The sequence below is a fragment of the Podarcis bocagei genome (assembly GCF_964188305.1).
Source record: "Podarcis bocagei genome assembly, chromosome: 18".
Classification (NCBI taxonomy): domain Eukaryota; kingdom Metazoa; phylum Chordata; class Lepidosauria; order Squamata; family Lacertidae; genus Podarcis; species Podarcis bocagei.
Window position 1 is genome coordinate 3,484,456 of NC_138144.1, and position 26,211 is coordinate 3,510,666.

The 26,211-nt window shown below is 46.9% G+C and overlaps 1 protein-coding gene across 1 annotated transcript in view; it reads left to right on the plus strand.

Annotated features, from left to right (window-relative positions):
- The window catches only part of HCN2 (hyperpolarization activated cyclic nucleotide gated potassium and sodium channel 2), a 51,938-nt gene that overhangs the window by 15,642 nt on the left and 10,085 nt on the right, over positions 1-26,211 (plus strand). The window contains exons 2-4 of the mRNA XM_081177670.1: positions 14,078-14,501; positions 22,394-22,555; positions 25,002-25,220. Coding sequence (XP_081033796.1) covers positions 14,078-14,501; positions 22,394-22,555; positions 25,002-25,220 — 805 coding nt within the window. The remainder of the gene's footprint in view (positions 1-14,077; positions 14,502-22,393; positions 22,556-25,001; positions 25,221-26,211) is intronic.

Here is a 26,211-nt window from a genome sequence, read left to right on the forward strand (position 1 = left end):
GGATTTCGGTTTGATGAGGCCCTCAGCTACTGAAGGTAACGGGGCCCTTTATATGTCCAGCTGTCCTTTGCCAACAACAAATTGTCACTTTTTGTGTGTTGAATATGTGCTATATGGTAATTGATGGACCTGACAGGTACCTGAAGCCATTTGCACATCACAAAATGTGAATTTTATCAAAGCCATTGTTGAACTGAAATACAGTGGTACCTCAGGTTAAGTACTTAATTCGTTCTGCAGGCCTGTTCTTAACCTGAAACCGTTCTTAACCTGAAGCACCATTTTAGCTAATGGGGGCTCCTGCTGCTGTCGCGCTGCCGGAGCCCGATTTATGTTCTCATCCTGAAGCAAAGTTCTTAACCTGAAGCACTATTTCTGGGTTAGCGGAGTCTGTAACTTGAAGCGTATGTAACCTGAAGCGTATGTAACCCGAGGTACCACTTTACCCTGACTGCCATGGGGTTTAACTTCCTGAGAACCTTGGTTTAATTTTTATTATTATTAAATCTTGTTTCTAGTCCTCATTATTGCAGCAGTGATGGCTCACATCTTGAACACCAGCATTAGAGGGGGGTGGACTTTTCACTTTTGTTCAGGAAGTGTAAACCTACAGTCTGTTGCCCTGTAAGAAGGATGACTTTATGTCCCTTTTACAGAGGGGGATACTGAGGCTGAGAGAGTAATTGTGGGAGCCCAGATATAATGAGTTCCTGCTGGAAAGACTGAAACTCGGGTTTTCAAATCCCAAGTGAAACATCCAGGGGTTTAAAAACTTCCGTCCCTGGACTTGGGTAGGCAGGCTGCGGTGATGGTAAGGAACTCTGCGCGTGCTCAGAGGCGGATTTGCATGTTCCTGAGTTACAGCAGGGAAAACACCTTCCATCCAGTCTGGGTTTGTTTGTTGGTTTTATTTTAGGACTAGAGTTTTTAATTCCAATCTAAAGCACTTAAATGTTGCTAAGGGCTGTGCAGAAATAGCCTCTGGTTTTTTTATATCAGGCTAACATAAAGGAGAATAACATGAGGGAAAGTGCATTGTATGCTGTCCATTCATGATGGCTGCGATTTGAAATACACTTGTTGTTTAGTCGTGTACGCCTCTTCGTGACCCCCTGGACCAGAGCACGCCAGGCCCTCCTGTCTTCCACTGCCTCCCACAGTCTGGCCAAACTCATGCTGGTCGCTTCGAGAACACTGTCCCACCATCTCGTCCTCTGTCGTCCTCTTCTTCTTGTGCCCTCCATCTTTCCCAACATCAGGGTCTTTTCCAGGGAGTCTTCTCTTCTCCTGAGGTGGCCAAAGTCTTGGAGCCTCAGCTTCAGGATCTGTCCTTCCCGTGAGCACTCAGGGCTGATTTCCTTCAGAATGGAGAGGTTTGATCTTCTTGCAGTCCATGGGACTCTCAAGAGTCTCCTCCAGCACCAGAATTCAAAAGCATCAATACGCTTACAAGTGTCTATGTCCCGTTGAGTTTAGTGGGACTTGACATCTGAGTAAACGGGATTGCGCTATGCTTGCAATCGATCGCCAAATGGTGAAAAGCACCCTGGATTTTTTTGTGGGGGCATGGACTGTCCCTTTCCCCCTCCCCAAAAAATGGTGGAAAACAAGGGAGCTACCGTATTTTTCGGACTATTGGACGCACCGGTCCATAGGACGCACCTAGATTTGGGGGGGGAAATAAAGGGGGAAAAAATTTATCCCCCCCCCCGCCAGGCGCGGGGCTGGGGCGGGGAAGCCCGAGCTTCCCCCTCCCCCAGAACGGGACTCAGAGCCATGCCGAAGCTGCGCGCAGCTTTGGCATCGCTCTGGGAGCTTGCGGGGCTGGGGGAGGAGGAAGCCTTCCGCCAGCCTCCAAACCAAGTCGGGGGACAGCAGGAATGGCGCGCTATTCCGCGACCTGATCTGGAGGCTGGGGGTGGGAGAAGCAAGCCTGCTTCTCCCCCCCCCACCATCCCCACAACCTCCAGATCAGGTCGGGGAATCGCGGGATGGCAGCGCTCTGCCATCCCGCGATTCCCCGACCTGATCTGGAGGCTGGGGGTGGGAGAAGCAAGCCTGCTTCTCCCCCCCACCAGCCCCACAACCTCCAGATCAGGTCGTGGAATAGCGGGATGGCAGAGCGCTGCCATCCCGCGATTCCCCGACCTGATCTGGAGGTTGTGGGGATGGTGGGGGGGGGGAGAAGCAGGCTTGCTTCTCCCACCCCCAGCCTCCAGATCAGGTCGGGGAATAGCGGGGTGGCGGCTCTGCACCTCCCCGCTGTCCCCAGCTTTTGGGTGCAGGCTGCTGCCCGCAAGCCTTGCAAGCCCGCGGGACATCCCGCCGGGCTTGCAAGACTTGGGATAGCTTCCTGAAGCCTGGAGAGTGAGAGGGGTCGGTGCGCACGGACCCCTCTCGCTCTCCAGGCTTCAGCAAAAGCCTGCATTCGCACCATAGGACGCACACACATTTCCCCTTCATTTTTGGAGGGGAAAAAGTGCGTCCTATAGTGCGAAAAATACGGTAGTTTGGGACATTGCAAGGGAGCAGTTATCAGCTGAGTCCCAGCCATCAGAAATCCTTATTCTCAGGCTGCTCTCCGTGGTGCTGAAAATGAACTTCAGCTACAGTGGTGCCTCGCAAGACGAAAAGAATCCGTTCTGTGATTCTCTTCGTCTAGCGGTTTTTTCGTCTTGTGAAGCAAGCCCATTGACGGATTAGCGGATTAGCGCTATTAGCGGCTTTTTAGCGGCTTATCTGCTGATCGGATCTGCTGATAAGCGGCTTAGCGGCTTAGAAAAAGGGGGGGAAAGGGAAAAAAACCAGCAGGAACTCGCAAGACATTTTCGTCTTGCGAAGCAAGCCCATAGGAGATTCGTTTTGCGAAGCACCTCCAAAACGGAAAACCCTTTCGTCTAGCGAGTTTTCCGTCTTGTGAGGCATTCGTCTTGCGGGGCACCACTGTACTCAAAACAACTTGGAACCCAAACACTGCAAACCCGGAAGGAAGTGTTCCGCTTTGCAAACTTTTTTCGGAAGCTGAACATGCTCCATTTTGAGTGCCACGCTTCCGTTTTGAGTGTTACGCTGAGGTCTGTCTGTTTTCGCTATTTATTTTGCGTTTTTGCTGCTCTTTTTTGTTTTGTTTTTGTGACTGTGTGGGAACTCAGTCCAGCTACTGAATGATTGATTGTGTGACTACAGTCCCTCGTTTATTGCTTTCATTTTATGGACCAATGGTCTCGTTAGATAGCAAAATTCATGTTACATTGCTGTTTTAGGGGTTGTTTTTAAAAGTCTGGAACGGATTGATCCGTTCCGCATTGCTTTCTATGGAAAAGCACACCTTGGTTTTGGAACGCTTTGGTTTTGGAACGGACTTCCGGAATGGATTAAGTTTGAGAACCAAGGGACCACTGTACATATATTTTTATTCGGTATCAGACTCCTAGTTATTCGTTATTTCGTTTACAAGGCTGCCCACTGAGCCCCAGGGCTGAGTGGGAGGATTCGAATCCGGCGCTACACAGCCCTAGTCCAACCGGTATGTAGGGGAAGAAGACCCCTCTTTAGCGGAGATGTTACCATTTCCTGAGCATTTTGCACCAGCCCCTCCCACCTTTTTCCCTTGTGTGATTTGCAAATGAATGGAGTGTTCTCTCTCTGTCTCACACACCCCATTTGGGCTGTCTCTCCCATTTGAACAGATTACAAACGACTCTGGAGAGAGAAGTGTTCAGCTCTGAATCATTTATAAAGTGTGGAGCATTAAGAGCATTTCAGGACCACTTTCTGGATCGTACCACGGTAACTCCAAAGCAGAGACCTTGGACGTAAATCGGCACGGCGGGGGAAATTTTACTCATGACCCTGGACCTTGCGATACTTTTAAATGGATATCAATGTTGTTGAGCCGCAAATCCCATCATCCCGGAGTCCATTTGCCAGAGTCTGATGAGAACGGATGTCAAACAACTTTTGGAGGGCAGTGTGATAAGCTAAAAACATGTTGTTGTTGTTTAGTCATTTAGTTGTGTCCACCTCTTTGTGACCCCATGGACCAGAGCACGCCAGGCCCTCCTGTCTTCCACTGCCTCCCACAGTTTGGTCAAACTCATGCTGGTAGCTTCGAGAACACTGTCCCAACATCTCGCCCTCTGTCGTCCCCTTCTCCTTGTGCCCTCCATCTTTCCCAACATCAGGGTCATTTCCAGGGAGTCTTCTCTTCTCATGAGGTGGCCAAAGTCTTGGAGCCTCAGCTTCAGGATCTGTCCTTCCAGTGAGCACTCAGGGCTGGTTTCCTTAAGAATGGAGAGGTTTGATCTTCTTATAGTCCATGGGACTCTCAAGAGTCTCCTCCAGCACCAGAATTCTAAAAACAAGCACATGTCAAAATTCCACAAATCCTACGTTGGCTCCCAGTACGTTTGTGAGCAGAATTCAAAAACTTGGTGCTGACCTTCAAAGCCCCAAATGGCCCAGTATACCTGAAGGACCATCTTCACCCCCATCGTTCTGCCCGGACACTGAGGTCCAGCTCCGGTCCAGGGCCTTCTGGCAGTTCCCTCCCTGCGAGAAGTGAGGTGACAGGGAACCAGGCAGAGGGCCTTCTCGGTGGTGGCGCCTTGAAAACTGGATGGCCATAGAATCATAAAGTTGGAAAGGGTCCATGAGAGTCATTAGTTCAATACCCAGCAATGCAGGAATCTGAAGCTTCCATCTTTTCACGTGGCAGCACTGCCACTTTCAAACCCCCTGCCTGTTCATAGCAGGCTGTACTCTTTTCGTTTTTGTTTTTTGTTTTTTTTAACAAATATTTATTAAAGTTTTCACAATATTACATAATGAAAAACAAAAAACAGTTAAAAACAATTCCATCTTTTTGTCACTTATCTTTCATTTGCTTGTTTCCCGGACCTCCTCATACCTCCCTTTTTTGTATTCCAGTTCAATTTATTAGATCAGCAATTCCTTTCCCTCCTTATTTTATCCTGATCTTTAATCTTAATATATTATAACATTAAATTTTTACCTGTTAAAAATCCATTTTTTTCATATTCTTTTATACCATTACAGCTAGAAACCACTTAAGTTCAATCCAACATCATTCTAACATTCATTAATTTTGCAATATTTCTGTAAATAGTCTTTAAATTTCTTCCAATCTTCTTCCACCGACTCTTCTCCCTGGTCTCGGATTCTGCCAGTCATTTCCGCCAATTCCATGTAATCCATCATTTTCATCTGCCATTCTTCCAGAGTGGGTAAGTCTTGTGTCTTCCAATACTTTGCAATAAGTATTCTTGCTGCTGTTGTAGCATACATAAAGAAAGTTCTGTCCTTCTTTAACACCGATTGGCCGACTATGCCCAGGAGAAAGGCCTCTGGTTTCTTCAAGAAGGTATATTTAAATACCTTTTTCAATTCATTATATATCATCTCCCAGAAAGCCTTAATCCTTGGGCACGTCCACCAAAGATGAAATAATGTACCTTCAGTTTCTTTACATTTCCAACATTTATTATCGGGCAAATGGTAGATTTTTGCAAGCTTGACTGGGGTTATGTACCACCTGTATATCATTTTCATAATATTCTCTCTTAAGGCATTACATGCCGTAAATTTCATACCTGTGGTCCACAACTGTTCCCAGTCAGCAAACATAATGTTATGTCCAACATCTTGTGCCCATTTAATCATAGCAGATTTCACCGTTTCATCCTGAGTACTCTTTTCGGTCCCTGCTAAAACTTTCTTCTTTAGGCACGCTTACTCAAATATAATAATAATAATAATAATTTTTTTACTTCTACCCCGCCCTTCTGGCTGGGCTTCCCCAGCCACTCTGGGCGGCTCCCACCAGAATATTAAAAACACGATAAAACGTCAAACATTAAAAACTTCCCTAAACAGGGCTGCCTTCAGATGTCTTCTAAAAGTCAAATAGTTGTTCATTTCCTTGACGTCTGATGGGAGGGCACCACCATCGAGAAGGCCCTCTGCCTGGTTCCCTGTAACCTCACTTCTTGCAGGGAGGGAACCGCCAGAAGGCCTTTGGAGCTGGACCTCTGTGTCCGGGCTGGACGATGGGGGTGGAGACGCTCCTTCAGGTCTAGAGGGCTGTTTGGGGCTTTGAAGGTCAGCACCAACATTTTGAATTGTGCCCGGAAACATACTGGGAGCCAATGTAGGAATTGTAGAATTTTGACAAGGGCTATGTTTTTAGCTTATCACACTGCCCTCCAGAAATTATTTGACATCAGTTCTCATCAGCCTCCGCCAAATGGACTCTGGGATGATGGGATTTGTGGTCCAACAACATTGATATCCATTTAAAAGTATTTTCTAAAGATGCTAATGTTTTGAAGGGTGTCTGAGCGGTGCACAGCACCACAAAACAGAGGGACGCGAGCGATGTTGTAAGAAGAAAAATGTAGGTGGTATGGGGCTTAGTTTTATGGGTCTCAGAAAAACTGTGCAAATAATTGAAGCTGGGCTACTGCAGCACACTGCTCCTGGGGCAACCCTTGGAAGCCTCGCAGGAATTTCACAGCGCAGCGGACGTTTTGACCGGGGACTTTTTGCAGTGCGTCTAAGGTGAAGACCATGTACGGCTATCATCCTGTCACCCGCATCGTTAAAACGATTCCATATCCCCCAGGGTGATAACCACAGACAGTGTAAAAAGAAAAACTGAGAACGCTGCTTAGTAAATGAGGCTTAACGACTTAAAAATAGCAATAGTGGCGAAAGCTTCCTGGAAGGGAAATGATGATGATCTGTGTGCTTTGAGACAGGGATGTGCAAGAGAGCTATAGCAGCTGGTATTTAAGAACGGGAAGGAATAAGAACAAGAATATTCCTGTTTTACCATATGTGGCGGAGTTGTAAAGTAATCAGAAATTATTGGGAAATGATTTATAATGAACTGAAGAAGATGTTCAAGATAACTTTTTTTTGTGTTAAAAAGAGCAGAAGCATTTTTGTTAGGTTTTATGGGACAAGAATTACCAAAAGAACAGAAGAAGCTATTCGTGTATATCTACAAGAATGTTGTAAAGAATTGGACTCCTTAGCAGGATTTGAATAAACACTCACAACCAAGAAAACAAATGTAAAGGTTAAGAAATAGCAATCTGGAAATTAATGAAGTGCAAGACATAATTGGAAAGAAAATATTGTATTAAAAAATGATAAGAATATAAGAGCATTTAATTTAAAGACGAACAAAATAAGGAAAAATAAATTAAGCAGAAGTAGCAAATTTTTTAAGTGCCGAAAGGGAAAGTTGAGGGAAGTCATAGGCTGGGGGGATATTCGGATTTTAGTTTTTATTTTCCTTTACCTCAGGTTACAGGCGCTTCAGGTTACAGACTCCGCTAACCCAGAAATAGTCCCTCAGGTTAAGAACTTTGCTTCAGGATGAGAACAGAAATCGCGCAACGGCAGCAGCAGGAGGCCCCATTAGCTAAAGTGGTACCTCAGGTTAAGAACAGTTTCAGGTTAAGAACGGACCTCTGGAACGAATTAAGTTCTTAACCCGAGATACCACTGTATATGATTGATATGTGGAATATAAGAATATAAAGTGGATATATATATATATAAAAGGTAAAAGTTCCCCTGACCATTAGGTCCAGTCGTGGCCGATTCTGGGGTTGCGGCGCTCATCTCGCTTTACTGGCCGAGGGAGCCGGCGTACAGCTTCCGGGTCATGTGGCCAGCAGGACTAAGCCGCTTCTGGCGAACCAGAGCAGCGCATGGAAACGCCGTTTACCTTCCCGCCAGAGCGGTACCTATTTATCTACTTGTGCTTTGACATGCTTTCGAACTGCTAGGTTGGCAGGAGCAGGGACCGAGCAATGGGAGCTCACCCCGTCGTGGGGATTCGAACCGCCGACCTTCTGATCGGCAAGCCCTAGGCTCTGTGGTTTAGCCCACAGCGCCACATGGGAAAAATCCGGTAGTTCTCCTTCAAGGAATGATAAGACGCTTTTAATGGGCTCCCCCGACCAGCCTCTCAAACCAGCCTGCTGCTGAAACTCTCCGCTGGCAAATCTCTCTCTCCCTCTCTCTGTGCATGTTCCTGTCCTATCCTCCATCCATCTCCGACCCTCCTTTTTCTCTGCCCCCCCCTCCAATCTCTGCAGCTCTGCATCCAAATAGCCACAAGGAAATTTTGCAGCAGATGAGAATCGGGGTCAGTTTACAAACTGGGGAGGTGGGGGAGAGGGAGGAAAGCTGGCTGGCCGGCCGGCTGCAGCCAGCTAGCCAAGGACAAAACATAGCCCTTACGGGTCACCCCCTGAAAGATGCCGCCTGCTATTTTTTGCCTCGCGCTGGTGCAATGGGACGCTGTCTTAAATAACAAAACGTCCCTGTGGATTGGCCAGCCTGTCTTTTGTTGAGAGAGAGAGAGAGAGAGAGAGAGAGAGGTACCGATGTCTGCGGGCATAAGAAATTAAAATAGGGGTGTTTGGAGAACTGAGAGAGGCCAGAACCTCCATGGACGTCTGGTTCTGGGCGTAACCTCTCAGTGCTGGCGCTGCCTCGGTTTTCCCCATCTGTTAAATGGGCTTTCAAGCCTGTGGCCAGAAATCTGCTTGTAGTTAATGCAGGAAGCAGGGCTGGGTCGCTTCTTAAAAATCCCATTTATCCTTTGCCCCTGAATTTGGGGGGAAAGTCTGGGGTCTCCAGTGCTCAACTTTGGGGCTGTTTGGATTTGTTGTAGGAGCATGTTAGGTTCTTGTTTTTGGTTTTTTTTAATGCTTTGGTCTTCCGTTGTCAATTGCTTTTGCTTACGAATCAATGAATGAATAGAGGAAATCAATTCTCACAGTTTCCTAACAACTCACAGCACCCTGAAAAAACTACAACTCCCATGACTTTTCCCCACCAGGGAAACTGCTGCTGTTAATCTTCGGCTTTTTCTAGCCTTGAAACTTTTCCATTCCAGCTGGTTATTGGGAGAAATCTTAACACCTAAGAACCAGTGTCTTGAGTTTGCTTTTTTCCTCCTCCCTCCTCCCTCCTCTTTCCTTCTGTGTCGTGTGTTTTAGGCCCTTATGTTACTCTGTGATGCTTAAAAAACAAAATACATAAATGCCCTTCAGTTTGCTTCATAACACGGCTGGCCGGCTCGCCTCTGTTCTCTCTCTCTCTTGTGATTTTTTTGGTTCTGGCTTTGCTGCAGTCGCTAGGGAGAGTTGAAGGGTACCCAGGAGCCAGCAGAGCATCCCTGAAGTCAAAATTGCGCGGCTGTGACATCACAGGCAGTTGCCGTGGCAACCCTCGGCTCCCAAACGCTGTCATTGGATTAAGGTCAGGAGTCAAACATGGCTCCCTCTCTCCTTTTCCACCCAGTTTACTGTCTCCAAGTTGGTGGGTTGACAAACCCTGGAGAGAACTGTCTCCCCAATTGCTGTTTCTTAAGATTCTGCCCCGGCTTTCAAAAATAACTTTGGTTGCATCCAACTGACGCTCTGTCTGCACTGTGCATTTAAAGCAGTATTGCACCATTTTAAGCGATTGTGGTTTTCCCAAAATCCTGGAAACTGTAGTTTGACGTGGGCGCTGTTCAGAGAACCCCTATTTCCCCTCCTTAGAGCTACGATTTTCTTCCATATATATAATTTTTATTAGTTTTTTTACCTATCATTTTCAACAGTAATTAAACATACTTTTACATTTTACTCCATTTTTTTGACTTCCATCAGTCCTGTCTGAAAATTTTCCAATCTAACCTCTTAGTATGCATTTCTTATTTTCCCTATTGCATTTCAAACTCATAACCAATCTATCTTTTTCTACTTTGCAACTCCTTCCAAAATTTCTTGTAGTCCTACTAGCGTAATTTGTTGATTGCAGTTGCTCTTCAAATACAGTGGTACCTCAGGTTAAGTACTTAATTCATTTCGGAGGTCTGTTCTTAACCTGAAACTGTTCTTAACCTGAAGCACCACCTTAGCTAATGGGGCCTCCTGCTGCCGCCATGCCACTGGAGCACGATTTCTGTTCTCATCCTGAAGCAAAGTTCTTTTTTAAAAAAGATATTTATTAAAAGTTTTTAAGATATAACAAGAAAAAAGAAAAATAAACATACAAAATAAAAAACAGTTAAAAACACACATTAATTTTCAATAACATAACTTCCATACACTTATTTCCTCGGACCTCCTCATACCTCCCTTCTTTGTATTCCAGTTCGATTTGTTAGTTCAGCAAATCCTTACCATTAAACTTTTACCCATTTGTAAAACCTCTTTTTTTCTCTTTTCATATCTCTTAAAGCATTACAGCTGGAAACTGCTTAGTTTCTATCCAACATCCTTCTAACATTCATTAATTTTACAATGTTTCTGTAAGTAGTCTTTGAATTTCTTCCAGTCTTCTTTCACCGACTCTTCTCCCTGGTCTCGGATTCTGCCAGTCATTTCTGCCAATTCCATGTAGTCAATCACCTTCATCTGCCATTCTTCCAGGGCGGGTAAATCTTGTGTCTCCTGAAGCAAAGTTCTTAACCTGAAGCACTATTTCTGGGTTACCGGAGTCTGTAACCTGAAGCGTATGTAACCTGAATCGTATGTAACCCGAGGTACCACTGTATAGAGCTACGATTCTCAAATAACCCCTCTTCGTGGGGAACTTTGGGAAACATAGCTCGGTGAGGGAGATGGAGTGGGGGTGTTGTTCTAACAATCCGTGGCGCCCTTAGAAAACTACAGTTCCCGGAATCCCTTGCTGTTTAAAAGTGGTGCGATAAGAGCTTTATCCTGGAAGCGGGGGCCTAAGCGTGGAATACAGAGTTAAATTCACTTAGCAGCATAACTCGGGGGAAATGTTGTTATGCAAGAGACTTGGCTGGGAGGTTGGTTCTGCAACAAGTTTCCCCGCAGTTGCTGCGTTGCGTTTTCAATGATGATGATGATGATGATGATGATTTATACCCTGCCCATCTGGCTGGGCTTCCCCAGCCACTCTGGGCAGCTTCCAAAAAAATATTTAAATACTGTAATACATCAAACATTAAAAGCTTCCCTAAACAGGGCTACCTTCAGATGTCTTCTAAAAGACTGGTAGTTGTTGTTCTCTTTGACATCTGGTGGGAGGGCGTTCCACAGGGCGGGCACCACCACCGAGAAGGCCCTCTGCCTGGTTCCCTGTAACTTGGCCTCTCGCAGTGAGGGAACCGCCAGAAGGCCCTCAGCACTGGACCTCAGTGTCCCGGCAGAACGATGGCGGTGGAGACGCTCCTTCAGGTATACTGGACCCAATGTAGGTCTTTCAAGACCGGTGTTATGTGGTCTTGGTAGGTGGAGGGAAGCTTTAATACCATCAAAGAAATAAATTTTAAGTTTGGGGTTCACCCAAGCATGCTGATCTCTCCCGTTTCTGCCCATCTTGCCAGCACCGAGCCATCGTGTTCGCTGCTGGAGGGACGGCTGACAATATATTGCCATCGACGTGTGAGGTTTCCGGGGCACAAGAGGACCATTCTCAAGGCGCTTTCAGCCTAAAGCAGGAATTGGGGGAAACTGGAGAGAAGGCAGTTTCCAGGCGTACATGCCTATCTCCCGGTATGCCCCACGGAGGACCTTAAGGTCCATGAATAGCAACACCCTAGAGGTTCCTGGGCCGTAAGGAAGTCAGATTAGCCTCAACCAGAGCCAGGGCCTTTTCAGCACTGGCCCCGACTTGGTGGAACGCTCTGTCTCATGAGACCAGGGCCCTGCAGGATCTGATTTCTTTCTGCAGGGCCTGTAAGAGTTGGGTCTTTGGCTTGGAATCAACTTGATCCCCTCCCCCTCTTTCCTTTCTCCTTTCTCCTTCTGTGACGGAACTCTTAACTGGAGACTTCCTTGGCTTTTTTTTGGCCCACGTAGGACCAGTCTGGATAGTTAGCCTTGGTGAAGACTTGACGTTTTCATCCCCCCAAAAGTTTTTGATTGAGTTTCCACTGAAATGAGGCTGCATTTTAATGTTTAATCTTGTTTTTCAAGCTGTATTTCAATCAATTGTTTTTATATTTGGTGTTCGCTGCCCTGAGCCCGGTCTTGGCTAGGGAGGGTGGGGTATAAATAATAATAATAATAATAATAATAATAATAATAATAATAATAATAATAATTAGTTGTTTAGTTGTTTAGTCGTGTCCGACCAGAGCATGCCAGGCACTCCTGTCTTCCACCGCCTCCCGCAGTTTGGTCAAACTCATGTTTGTAGCTTCAAGAACACTGTCCCACCATTTCGTCCTCTGTCGTCCCCTTCTCCTTGTGCCCTCCATCTTTCCCAACATCAGGGTCTTTTCCAGGGAGTCTTCTCTTCTCATGAGGTGGCCAAAGTTTTGGAGCCTCAGCTTCAGGATCTGTCCTTCCAGTGAGCACTCAGGGCTGATTTCCTTCCGAATGGAGAGGTTGGATCTTCTTGCTGTCCATGGGACTCTCAAGAGTCTCCTCCAGCACCAGAATTCAAAAACATCCATTCTTCGGCGATCAGCCTTCTTGATGGTCCAGCTCTCACTTCCATGCATCACTGCTGGGAAAACCAGAGCTTTAACTATACGGACCTTTGTTGGCAAGGTGATGTCTCTACTTTTTAAGATGATGATGATGATGATGATGATTGCTTTTCGCACTCTTGGCAGCTGGGTTAGGATGCAGACTTCCCCATCATTCTTGTCCCTGCCCCCCGATAGACACTCTTGTGAGAACCCCTCCCTGTATTCGAGTGTGTTTGTGTAAAGGGCTTGCAGCGTTTAATCTTGACTGACAATGCACAGCGATCTCCAAATTGCTGCATGCTCCCTCGTTCGACCTTGCAGGCTCTCCAAGAAGGTCGTTGACAGTTTGAGTTGCATGGCTTGTGGGGATCAGGGAGGAAGGGTGCGTGGATGAGCTTTGGGGAGCAGGAGCCAACTCCCCTCTCCACCCCCTGAAAGATGTACCTTATTTTTTACCCTGCAGATCTTTTTACATATCTCCAGGGTTACATCATGATCATCAGGAGTGCCCAGTGATGTGGGTGCCACGCAGAGTGCAAAGCCCTGGCACCGAAATTTGTGGGTGCCTGGCCTCTTCATGGGGAATTTTGTGGGTGCTCCCAGGTTCCCAGGGAGTTGGCACCTAAGATGATGATCAGTTCGGATCTGTCTTCTTTCCAGAACTGAATGGGTAGTGCTTTAATTGCTGCAATTTGCAAACTGTAAGAGTTTGTTGTGGTTTAGTTGTGTCTGCCTCTTTGTGACCCCCTGGACCAGAGCACGCCAGGCCCTCCTGTCTTCCACTGCCTCCCGCAGTTTGGTCAAACTCATGCTGGTCTCTTCGAGAACACTGTCCCACCATCTCGTCCTCTGTCGTCCCCTTCTCCTTGTGCCCTCCATCTTTCCCAACGTCAGGGTCTTTTCCAGGGAGTCTTCTCTTCTCCTGAGGTGGCCAAAGTCTTGGAGCCTCAGCTTCGGGATCTGTCCTTCCAGGGAGCACTCAGGGCTGATTTCCTTCAGAATGGAGAGGTCTGATCTTCTTGCAGTCCATGGGACTCTCCAGAGTCTCCTCCAGCACCAGAATTCCAATAGCATCCATTCTCCGGCGATCAGCTTTCTTTATGATCCAGCTCTCACTCTCACTGTAAGTGTAGGGCGTGTCATTTTAAGGAACTGAAACTTCCTTAGGGAGGTGGCTTAAAAACAGGGGTTTTTGGGGTGTGAGGGGTTCAAATTTGGTATTATTTTTGTGTAACTGGACAATGTTTAGCTTGGCAAGTACAGTGGTACCTCTAGTTATGAACTTAATTCGTTCTGGAGGTCCGCTGCTGCTGTGCCGCCGGAGCCCGATTTCTGTTCTCATCCTGAAGCAAAGTTCTTAACCTGAAGCACTATTTCTGAGTTAGCGGAGTCTGTAACCTGAAGCGTATGTAACCAGAGGTACCACTGTACACACATTTTACTTAAAAAGTGAGAACACCCATCTCCTGGCTTTGAACCTTCTTCCCCTGGGGGGTTCCCCAGCTGGTTTCTGCCATTGCATCCAATCAGTTTATGACACTTGCTGTTTGGTTGGTTCCTGTGTTCCTAAGACGTCTTTCCCCCTTCCCTCTCTAGGTTCTACTGGGACTTCACCATGCTTCTGTTCATGGTGGGGAACCTTATCATCATCCCCGTTGGTATCACCTTCTTCAAGGACGAGACCACGGCCCCCTGGATCGTATTCAACGTCGTGTCGGACACCTTCTTCCTCATGGACCTGGTGATGAACTTCCGGACGGGGATCGTCATTGAGGACAACACAGAGATCATCTTGGACCCTGAGCGCATCAAGAAGAAGTATCTAAAGACGTGGTTCGTGGTGGACTTGGTCTCCTCCATCCCTGTGGATTATATTTTCCTCATCGTGGAGAAGGGCATCGACTCGGAGGTCTACAAGACTGCCCGGGCTCTGCGCATCGTCCGCTTCACTAAGATCCTCAGCCTTTTGCGGCTGCTTCGCCTTTCGAGACTTATCCGTTACATTCACCAGTGGGAGGAGGTAGGATTGTTTATTCATTTGCAGCCTTCCTTAACCCAGTGGTCCCCCCATATTTTGCTGGACTACAGCTCCCTTCAGCAGCAGTGGTCAAGGATGATAGGAGTTGTGGTCCTGTAGTCTTTCAGCACGATGGAGAGCTCTGAGCTTGGGGTAGTTGTTTCCCTGAAGCGCAGAGAGCTTCCAAGTAGGTGGGGAGCTCAGGCAAGTCATGCAGTACCACAGAGAGCTCTGAAGTGGCCGTTCAGTGTTATAAAGGAATTTGAGGTTGTGTTTCAATACCATGGAGAGCTCCAAGAGCTCATTCAGCGCAATGAAATTTCAGGTGGTCTTTCAGTACCACGGAGAGCACCAAGTGGTTGTTCAGGACCACGGAGACCTCCGCAATTGTCTTTCCGTGCTGTTGCTCCCCATTTGTGGAATCCTTTCCCCAGGAAGGCTCGCCTGGCGCCTTCATTAACATATCATTAAAATTAGGCTCCAGGCATAAATGTTTCTCTATAACCAGGCCTTTGGCCTTTGAAATGTGTTTGTGGTAGGGGGTTGTTGGTCTGGTTTTTTTTTGTTCTGGGACCCAAAATTTGGATTGAGCCCAGAACAAAACAGGGGCTGGCTTTTGGGCTGAGGTTTTCCCCAGAGTTACAAATCCAGATGGGATTAAACTGCCCCCCCGGCAACCTCTGCCTGTTCTCTCTTCCATGACCTAAGCTACCTTGAAGGGTGGGAGGCTATGACGATGGGGGAGAACCTTGAGATCCTTGGAGGAAAATGGAATTGTACATGAAAAACACAGGAAACATACATTTTTAATAGATAGTGGTTAAAGACATATGGTTGAATAAATGGAGACAGCCTGGCCTTCCCACTTTTCAGGAAGAAATGTCAAATGTGGAGGATTGATGGTCCTCAGAAGGATATTGCAGAGCTGGAGAGGGTTCAGAAATGGGCGATCCAATTTATCAGGAAATAACCCACACGCCTCCCTCTGATGAGGAAGGGGTACAACATCTGGGATTTTTTAGTATAGGGGGAAAATCAGCAAGGGGGAATGTGATGGAGGTGTGGAAAATAAATGCATGCCATGCAGAAAGGATAGGGACGCGGGTGGTGCTGTGGGTTAAACCACAGAGCCTAGGACTTGCTGATCAGAAGGTCGGCGGTTCGAATCCCCGTGACAATGGGGTGACCTCCCGTTGCTCGGTCCCTGCTCCTGCCAACCTAGCAGTTCCAAAGCACACCAGGGCAAGTAGATAAATAGGTACCGCTCCGGCGGGAATGTAAACAGCGTTTCCGTGCGCTGCTCTGGTTTGCCAGAAGCGGCTTAGTCCTGCTGGTCACATGACCTGGAAGCTGTACGCCGGCTCCCTCGGCCAATAAAGTGAGATGAGCGCCGCAACCCCAGAGTCGGCCACGACTGGACCTAATGGTCAGGGGTCCCTTTACCTTTACCTATGCAGAAAGGAAAGTGGGAGAGTTTTTTCTCCTCTCGCAGTTTAGGGAAGTTTTAAATGTTTGATGTTTTGTTGTGTTTTTAATACTCTGTTGGGAGGCGCCCAGAGTGGCTTGGGGAAACCTGGCCAGATGGGCGGGGTAATTGTGTATGTGTGTGTGTGTGTGTGTGTGTATAAATAAATAAAATCATCACCATCACCACAACAACACTAGAACTTGGAGCAATCCAAGCAGTGTTAGAAACTCAGATAATATAAGCTAGGAGCCAAACGGCTTCTTAGTCCAAGCTTGCAGCCACAAAAACGGAATGCCTTGTTGCCATTTTGGGGCAAGACAGCTCTAAAGCCTTTTTGATTGATTGATTGATTGATTGATTGATGGGCTGTCTTTGATTCTCAGTGAAATATCTGGCTAGTCCAGGTGACAACCTTGAGCCCACTTAAGAGCTTTGAGAACTTAAAGAAGAAAAGTCCCTTGATCCAGGGACAAGTCCACATAATTATTAACCTGTCCCTACCTCATTTTCTTAATGGTGACACGGATCATTCATAACTTAAGAATATTCTTCACCACCGTCTTCCATTGTCTTCCGTGTACAATGGATATTGTGTGGGAATATGTTGTTGTTTAGTCGTTTAGTCGTGTCCACCTCTTCGTGACCCCCTGGACCAGAGCACGCCAGGCCCTCCTGTCTTCCACTGCCTCCCGCAGTTTGGTCAAACTCATGCTGGTAGCTTCGAGAACACTGTCCCACCATCTCATCCTCCGCCGTCCCCTTCTCCTTGTGCACTCCATCTTTCCCAACATCAGGGTCTTTTCCAGGGAGTCTTCTCTTCTCATGAGGTGGCCAAAGTCTTGGAGCCTCAGCTTCAGGATCTGTCCTTCCAGTGAGCACTCAGGGCTGATTTCCTTCAGAATGGAGAGGTTTTATCTTCTTGCAGTCCATGGGACTCTCAAGAGTCTCCTCCAGCACCAGAATTCAAAAGCATCAATTCTTCGGCCCTCAGCCTTCCTTATGGTCCAGCTCTCACTTCCGTACATCACTACCGGGAAAACCATAGCTTTAACTATACGGACCTTTGTTGGCAAGGTGATGTCTCTGCTTTTTAAGATGCTGTCTAGATTTGTCATCGCTTTTCTCCCAAGAAGCAGGTGCCTTTTAATTTTGTGGCTGCTGTCACCATCTGCAGTGATCATGGAGCCCAAGAAAGTAAAATCTCTCACTGACTCCATTTCTGTGTGGGAATAGACTTGCCATGAAAGGCTTTTGTGATTTGTGGGACGGGAAGGGAAAAAACCCCAATCTCTCTCTGACCTGGAGGCAAATTTAGTCCTCTGTCCACGGTGCTGAAGCCACACTCCTAAGTGGTTTCTGCAAGTCTATGATTTTCTCCCTCGATTTGACACTTCGTCGCTCATTAACAGGGAGAGTTCCTCAGTTTTGCCACCTTAAATGACAACGAGCGACAAGGAGGAACAAGACATGGGCAGCTAAGTTCCTAACTGTGTCCCCTGAGCAAATTATGCAATAGGAAGCCGAGACCGGTATAAACAAGGAGAAAAATAAAGGGCTTCAGTTTGGCATATGCAGCTACTTACTTGAAAGTAAATAATGCTGAACAGAGTGTGATGTACTTGGAATCTTATAATTTTAGGGTTGGAAGGAATCTTGAGGGACACCTTCGCCTCTGCAAGGCAGGAATCTTGACTAAACTTCTTAGAGAACATGTTATTAGCAGCGCGAGTGTGGATAGCAGCCCAGGATACAGTCATACCTCGCGTTACAGACGCTTCAGGTTGTGTTTTTTTCGGGTTACAGACTGCTGAAAGCTGGAAGTACCGGAATGGGTTACTTCCGGGTTTCGGCGGTCGCGCATGCGCAGAAGCGCTAAATCACACTTTGCGCATGCGCAGAAGCCGCCCGGGACGTTCAGCTTCCGAAAATACCATGCTTTTCAGTGTATAAGGCTATTCTTTTTTTACTCTAAAATAAACAACGGAGCCTCTTGGGCTTGCCGACCAGAAGGTCGGCGGTTCAAATCCCCATGACAGGGTGGACTCCCGTTGCTCGGTCCCTGCTCCTGCCAATCTAACAGTTCGAAAGCATGTCAAAGTGCAAGTAGATAAATAGGTACCACTCTGGCGGGAAGGTAAATGGCGTTTCCATGCGCTGCTCTGGTTTGCCAGAAGCGGCTTAGTCCTACTGGCCACATGACCTGGAAAAACTGCGGACAAACGCCGGCTCCCTCGGCCAGTAAAGCGAGATGAGCACCACAACCCCAGAGTCGTCCGCGACTGGACCTTTACCTTTTTAATGTTCAAAATCTGGGCTCGTCTTATACATGCATAGTAAAGTGGTACCTCAGGTTACAGATGCTTCAGGTTACAGACTCCGCTAACCCAGAAATAGTACCTCGGGTTAAGAACTTTGCTTCAGGATGAGAACAGAAATCGCGCAGTGGCAGCAGTGGGAGGCCCCATTAGCTAAAGCGGTACCTCAGGTTAAGAACAGTTTCAGGTTAAGAACGGACCTCTGGAATGAATTAAGTTCTTAATCCGAGGTACCACTGTATCTCCCCCCCCCCCCATTTTCTTAAATCGGAGTCCTCCAAAATAGAAGGCGTCTTATGCATGGGGGCGTCTTATAGACGGAAGGTACAGTAGTTTGCGAACAAAGGTCTGTATAGTTCAAGCTCTGGTTTTCCCAGTCGTGATGTATGGAAGTGAGAGCTGGACCACAAAGAAGGCTGATCGCCGAAGAACAGATGCTTTTGAATTCTGGTGCTGGAGGAGACTCTTGAGAGTCCCATGGACTGCAAGAAGATCAAACCTCTCCATTCTGAAGGAAATCAGCCCTGAGTGCTCACTGGAAGGACAGATCCTGAAGCTGAGGCTCCAAGACTTTGGCCACCTCAGGAGAAGAGAAGACTCCCTGGAAAAGACCCTGATGTTGGGAAAGATGGAGGGCACAAGGAGAAGGGGACGACAGAGGACGAGATGGTGGGACAGTGTTCTTGAAGCTACCAGCATGAGTTTGACCAAACTGCGGGAGGCAGTGGAAGACAGGAGTGCCTGGCGTGCTCTGGTCCAGGGGGTCACAAAGAGGCGGACACGACTAAACGACTAAACAACAACAACACAGTAGTTTGCAAACTGGAACAGTCACTTCCGGGTTTCGATCATTCGGGAGCGGATTTGTTCGGGAGCCAAGGCATTTGAGATCCAAGATAGATGCTTTTGGTAGGGTAGGGGGCACGGCGGATGAGTTTATGGAGCTGGGGGGGGGTGAGTTTATGGAGCCACTGGCTTGGAGCGGGACAAGGCAGGACCCCAAAGGTGGACGCTGCCTCGTGTCAGTGCTTTTGCCCTGTCCTTCTGTGTCTTCCAGAGAAACTGCAGCCCGCTCTCCATGTCCGCGTCATAATTTCTGCCAGGAGGGGAGCATCTGTGCATCGGCTGCGAGCTTCCACATGCCGGCTCCCCCCCCTCAACGCAGGCCATGCGCCGCAGAGAGGCCCTTGTCTCTCCCCTGACCCCAGCTGTAATTACCCACTAGATTGAATGTTGGAACAATTAATACGTCCTCGTCAAACGACGAGCCTTTTGTGATTGCATTTCCTCCGCGCAGAGAGAGAGAGAGAGCTATTTCCACGCTGCCTCGAGCCTGCGATCAAAACGGTAGCGTTGGTGGTCCGCAGGGCAGGTGGGGGAGTGCCCCATCCCCCCGCTGCAAATGATTGCGGTCGCCGGTTCGAATCCTGCCTTAACTACTTCCGGGAAGCGGGAGCTGTTTTATTAGGCTGCACTTGTGACGTCTGCAAAACCCTGGGTTCAATTTCTGGCACAGTGGTACCTCTGGTTACGTACTTAACTCGTTCCGGAGGTCCGTTCTTAACCTGAAACTGTTCTTAACCTGAAGCACCACTTTAGCTAATGGGGCCTCCTGCTGCTGTCGCACCACTGGAACACGATTTCTGTTCTCATCCTGAAGCAAAGTTCTTAACCCAAGGTACTATTTCTGGGTTAGCAGAGTCTGTAACCTGAAGCGTATGTAACCTGAAGCGTATGTAACCCGAGGTACCACTGTAAGAGTTGGAATACCAGAGGGCCTCCTCTCTCGATCAACCTTCCTGCTCAGTCGCTTGGCGATATTTCCAACCTTTCTTTAAACACCAACTGTTCAGCGCTTCTGCACATGCGTGACCGCCAAAACGCGGAAGTAACCTGTTCCGTTACTTCCGGGTTTCAGCGGGTCTGTACATCTTCCAAATATTTGAAGACAGCAATCCGGTCACCTCTCAGCCTTTTATATGTACAGTGGTACCTCGGGTTACAGACGCTTCAGGTTACAGACTCTGCTAACCCAGAAATAGTACCTAGGGTTAAGAACTTTGCTTCAGGATGAGAACAGAAATTGTGCTCCGGCGGCAGTGGGAGGCCCCATTAGCTAAAGTGGTGCTTCAGGTTAAGAACAGTTTCAGGTTAAGAACAGACCTCCGGAACGAATTAAGCACTTAACCTGAGGTACCACTGTATTTAGCTTTCTGTGTGTTTTTTGTGTTGTTTTAATTTGCGTAAGCTGCTTCGAGCCCCAGTCGGGGGGGGGGCAGGATATAAATATAATGATAACTTTAATAATTGTTCCTTTTGCTCTTGGGAGTGCGGCATCGAGAGGAGTCTGCAGACCCGTTTTCTCTTTTAAATTTAAAGTAAAATAAAGAAGGAAACGGAAAATCAATGGCCTGGCCAGCTTGCTCTATTTTATAGGTGCAGGAGAGTCTTTGTAGTGGCTCTTAAGACCATTTTAGTCTGGTGAGCTTTTCAAAGAAACAGAACAAAGCTTTAACAGCAATTGCACCCCCCTGTTTTCAATCTGCTGATATATATATATATATATATCTCACCCAGTTTATTGTTATTTCTCTAGAATTCGCCTTTAATCTGTCTCGATTGAGATTTTTGTCTTCCAAACTGGCTTATCACAGAAATGTGGGGTGTAGATCATAGAATCGTAGAATCTTAGAGTTGGAAGGGACCTAGCGGTCATCTAGTCCAATAATAATAATAATAATAATTTATTATTTATACCCCGCCCATCTGGCTGGGTTTCCCCAGCCACTCTGGGCGGCTTCCAAAAGAATATTAAAATACTGTGATACATCAAACATTAAAAGCTTCCCTAAACAGGGCTGCCTTCAGATGTCTTCTAAAAGTCAGATAGTTGTTGTTCTCTTTGACATCTGGTGGGAGGGCGTTCCACAGGGCGGGCGCCACTACCGAGAAGGCCCTCTGCCTGGTTCCCTGTAACTTGGCTTCTCGCAGTGAATCTCGGCTAAAGCATCCCTGACAGATGGTCACCCAACCTCCGCTTAAAATCCTCCATGGAAGGAGAGCTCGCCACATCTTGTGGGAGTCTGTTCCACTGCTGAACAGCTCTTACCGTCAGAAAGTTTTTCCCATTGTTTAGTTGGAATCTCCTTTCTTGTCACTTGAAGCCACGGGTTCGAGTCCTACCCTCCAGAGCAGGAGAAAACAAGCGTGCTCCCTCTTCCATGTGGCAGCCTTTCAGATATTTGAGGATGGCTATCATATCTCCTCTTTTTCCAGGATAAACATACCCAGCTCCTTCTACCATTCCTCATCAGGCTCGGTATCCAGACCCTTAATCATCTTGTTTGCCCTCCTCTGCACACGTTCCAGCTTGTCAACATCCTTCTTAAATTGTGGCGCCCAGAACTGGACACAGGTGTGGTCTGGGCTGGGCAGAATAGAGCGGGGCTATGGACTATGACTTCCCTTTTAGGGACACAGGTGGCGCTGTGGGTTAAACCACAGAGCCTAGGGCTTGCCGATCAGAAGGTCGGTGGTTCGAATCCCACAATGGGGTGAGCTCCCGTTGCTCGGTCCCTGCTCCTGCCAACCTAGCAGTTCAAAAGCACACCAGTGCAAGTAGATAAATAGGTACCACTCCGGCAGGAAGGTAAACGGCGTTTCCGTGCGCTGCTCTGCTTTGCCAGAAGCGGCTTAGTCCTGCTGGCCACATGACCCAGAAGCTGTACGCCGGCTCCCTTGGCCAGTAAAGCGAGATGAGCACCGCAACCCCAGAGTCGGCCACGACTGGACCTAACGGTCAGGGGTCCCTTTACCTTTACTTTATGACTTCCCTTGATCTGGACACTAGATTCCTGTTTGATGCAGCTTGCAATAGCATTCGCCTTTTTTGCTGCTGCATCACACGGTGGGCTCATGTTCAGCTTCTGGTCCACCAAGACCCCTAGATCCTTTTCACACGTACCGCTAGCAAGCCAGGTGTCCCCCATCCTGGTTCTTCCTGCCTAAGCGCAGAACCTTACGCTTGTCCCTGTTGAAATTCATTTTCCGAGCCTGGGCCCAGTTTTCCGGTCCGTTACAGTCCTGAAATAATATATGCGTTTCCCTTTCAGATCTTCCACATGACCTACGACCTGGCCAGCGCCGTCATGAGGATCATCAACCTCATTGGAATGATGCTTCTTCTATGTCACTGGGATGGCTGTCTCCAGTTCCTGGTTCCCATGCTCCAAGATTTCCCCAGCGACTGCTGGGTCTCCATCAACGGGATGGTGGTGAGTCCGGTTGCCTCGACATCTCCCCCCCTCTTGGCTCTTGCTACCGGGAGCCGGCCTCCATAATAATGATAATGATAGTGATAATGATAATGATAATGATAATGATAATGATAATGATAATGATAATGATTTATTATTTATACCCCGCCCATCTGGCTGAGTTTCCCCAGTCACTCTGGGCGGCTTCCAATCAAGTGTTAAAAACAATACAGCGTTAAATATTAAAAACTTCCCTAGACAGCCTTCAGATGTCTTTTAAAGAGAAGATAGCTTCTTATTTCCTTGACATCTGCTGGGAGGGTGTTCCATAGGGCAGGCGCCACCACCGAGAAGGCCCTCTGCCTGGTTCCCTGTAACCTCACTTCTCGCAGGGAGGGAACCGCCAGAAGGCCCTCGGTGCTGGACCTCAGTGTCTGAGCGGTACGATGGGGGTGGAGATGCTCCTTCAGGTCTACTGGGCCGTTTTGGGCTTTCAAGGTCAGCACCAACACTTTGAATCGTGCTCGGAAACGTACTGGGAGCCAATGCAGATCTCTCAGGACCGGTGTTATGTGGTCCTTCTCCGTTACTTCCGGGTTGCCACGGAGCGCAACTCAAACACGCTCATCCTGAAGCACATTCAACCCGAGATATGACTGTACATAAATTTGGCACTGGTTGAGTTAGTACAGTGGACGCTCGGGTTGCGAACGTGATCCGTGTGGGAGGCACATTCGCAACCCGCATCCGTGCACGCGCGAGTTGCGATTCGACGCTTCTGTGCAAAGCTCGATTTAGCGCTTCTGCGCATGTGCGACTGCTGAAACCCGGAAGTAACCCGTTCCGGTACTTCTAGGTTTTGGCAGTGCGCAACCCAAAAAAACGCATACCTGTAACCCGAGGTATGACTGTAATAGTGAAAACACAGACCTGTCAGACAGGAGGACTGGCTTGTATTGTGGCCACGCTGCCTGCTTCCTCCTGTGTCTCAGTCTCAGTCAGTTTTATTGCTCATAGCCAAAGGCTGCCGCAATGTACACAGAATTATTTGGCAATTAAAGGAAAATATACTGAATTGATAAAAAAGACTTAAAACATTTATATTATCAAAGCATTACGTACTCTAAACAGAGCTATAAAAGTACCCCAATGTACAAATCAAGACATTAAACAATAAAATTCGTACGCTAAAATCATCACATGGTCACTAATGTTAAAAGCAAGGTCAATTAATACAGTGGTGACATAGATAGAGCATAGCCTGAGGTAGATAGATAGGATCAAATAAATTCATCTCCTTTACAGTTGATGGCTACCTTGGCTATATAATTTGCTCTAATTTTCCTAGCAGCGGTTGCATAAAGTGCTACATGCCAGGTCACATACTTATCTGTGTCTGCGAGGAGATATAAAATCGTGTCCGAGGGGTTCTGGCCAGGGGACCTTGTCATTATAGGTACTAAAAATCTTTTTCTTGCATCATTATATAAGGGACAGTGCAAGATATAATGCATAAGGTCCTCTACTTCAGGACATCCCCTGATGCAAACACGTTCGTTTTTTGGTCTGCCTCTGTGTCTCCCATCTCTATAAGCAGAGCTTATTGTATTTAGTCGTAACTCTGTAAAAGCTTTCTGAAGTTGTGCAAAAGTCAATTCATTAAAATAAGTGTACATTCAGGATCCCGTTGGGCCAGAGTTTCTCCGAGATTTGGTGTTCAATATTAAGGACTATCAAAAAAACCGGCAGAGAGGAATTGAGAGAGAATTAAGAGCCTCGGATGTGAGATCTCCAGGCTGATAGTAGATTAAGACTGATAGACATTTATTGGGGACTGAAACCGGGAAAGGGGTGGGTGGAGTTTGGGAATCCAAAGGGTACATAATTATAATTTGTTTTGTTTTTGTTTTGTTTTGTTATTTGTATGAAAATTGGGAAATTCGTGGAAGGGAATTTGGATCGACTTTAGAAAAAATGTTTTAAGAATGAGTATTGATGTATAAGTATTGATGTTTAAGTTTGGATAAGGTAATATTGGTTTTTTTAAAATGAACTAAATTAAATGAAAATAAGGTTAGCAAAAATAAATTGAGGAAATGGATGAAAGAGAAAAAGTAAAATAATAATATGTTAAATTAAATTATTAAGTTAAAGTTGAGAAATAAGTAATAAGGATTTGCTGAGCTAATAATTTGAATTGGAATACAAGAAGGGAAGGTGTGAGGAGCTCTGAGAAATAAGTTAAAAGAAATAAGCAATTTAAACTTTATGTGTTTTTAATTGTTTTTAAGTTTTACATTTTTGTATGTTTGTTATATATTTTTTGTGGTTGTTTATTTTTGTTTTTGTTATAGAAAATGCTAATAAATATATATTTTTTTAAAAAAATAAGTGTACATTCTCGGCCTTTTGGCTAAGATCAAGTGTAGCTTCCTCCTGTAACCTGCCTCTCTCTCTGTTCCAGAATGATTCCTGGAGCGAACTGTACTCTTTCGCTCTCTTCAAGTCAATGAGCCACATGCTGTGCATTGGGTACGGCCGCCAAGCGCCAGAGAGCATGACCGACATCTGGCTGACAATGCTGAGCATGATCGTGGGAGCAACGTGCTATGCCATGTTCATTGGCCATGCCACAGCCCTCATCCAGTCTCTCGATTCCTCCCGGCGACAGTATCAAGAGAAGGTATTTGTTGGGCAGGGAAGGCGAGGTTGCGCAAAGACGCCTGGTCCGTTGGGTGGCGTTTCCGCGGCTGAGACAGGGCAACCAGCGGCTCGGATCCCATTTAATAATAATAATAATAATAATTTATTATTTATACCCTACCCATCTGGCTGGGTTTCCCCAGCCACTCTGGGCGGCTTCCAACAAAACACTAAAATACAATAACCTATTAAACGCTAAAAGCTTCCCTAAACAGGGCTGCCTTCAGATGTCTTCTAAAAGTTTGGTAGTTCTTTTTCTCTTTGACATCTGGTGGGAGGGCGTTCTACAGGGCGGGCGCCACCACCGAGAAGGCCCTCTTCCTGGTTCCCTGTAGCTTTGCTTCTCGCAATGAGGGAACTGCCAGAAGGCCCTCGGAGCTGGACCTCAGTGTCCAGGCAGGATGATGGAGGTGGAGACACTCCTTCAGCGTCTTGTCCCAGCGTTTCTTTGTCCCAGGGAGAGCACGAGTGTGACAAACCTCATACGTTCCTGCTCTTTCGCATTTATTCCTACGGCGGTAGACTGCTCTTGAATGTGGAAGCTCCATCTAGCTGGGAAAAAGGAAAGCTGAAACAGAGCCCTGCGGTCATTTCCATTACAACCTCTCCTTTCTCCCACTGCCCTGAGACACAGTAGATATGATTTTATTTAATCTATCAATATGTATGTCAATATATAGGGAGCAATAAGGTCTCCTATTTACCGTATTTTTCGCTCTATAAGACGCATTAGACCAGAAGACGCACCTAGTTTTTGGAGGAGGAAAACAAGAAAAAATATATTCTGAATCTCAGAAGCCAGAACAGCAAGAGGGATCGCTGCGCAGTGAAAGCAGCAATCCCTCTTGCTGTTCTGGCTTCTGGGATAGCTGCGCAGCCTGCATTCGCCCCATAAGACGCACACACATTTCCCCTTACTTTTTAGGAGGGGAAAAGTGAGTCTTAGAGAGCAAAAAATACGGTAATTTTTC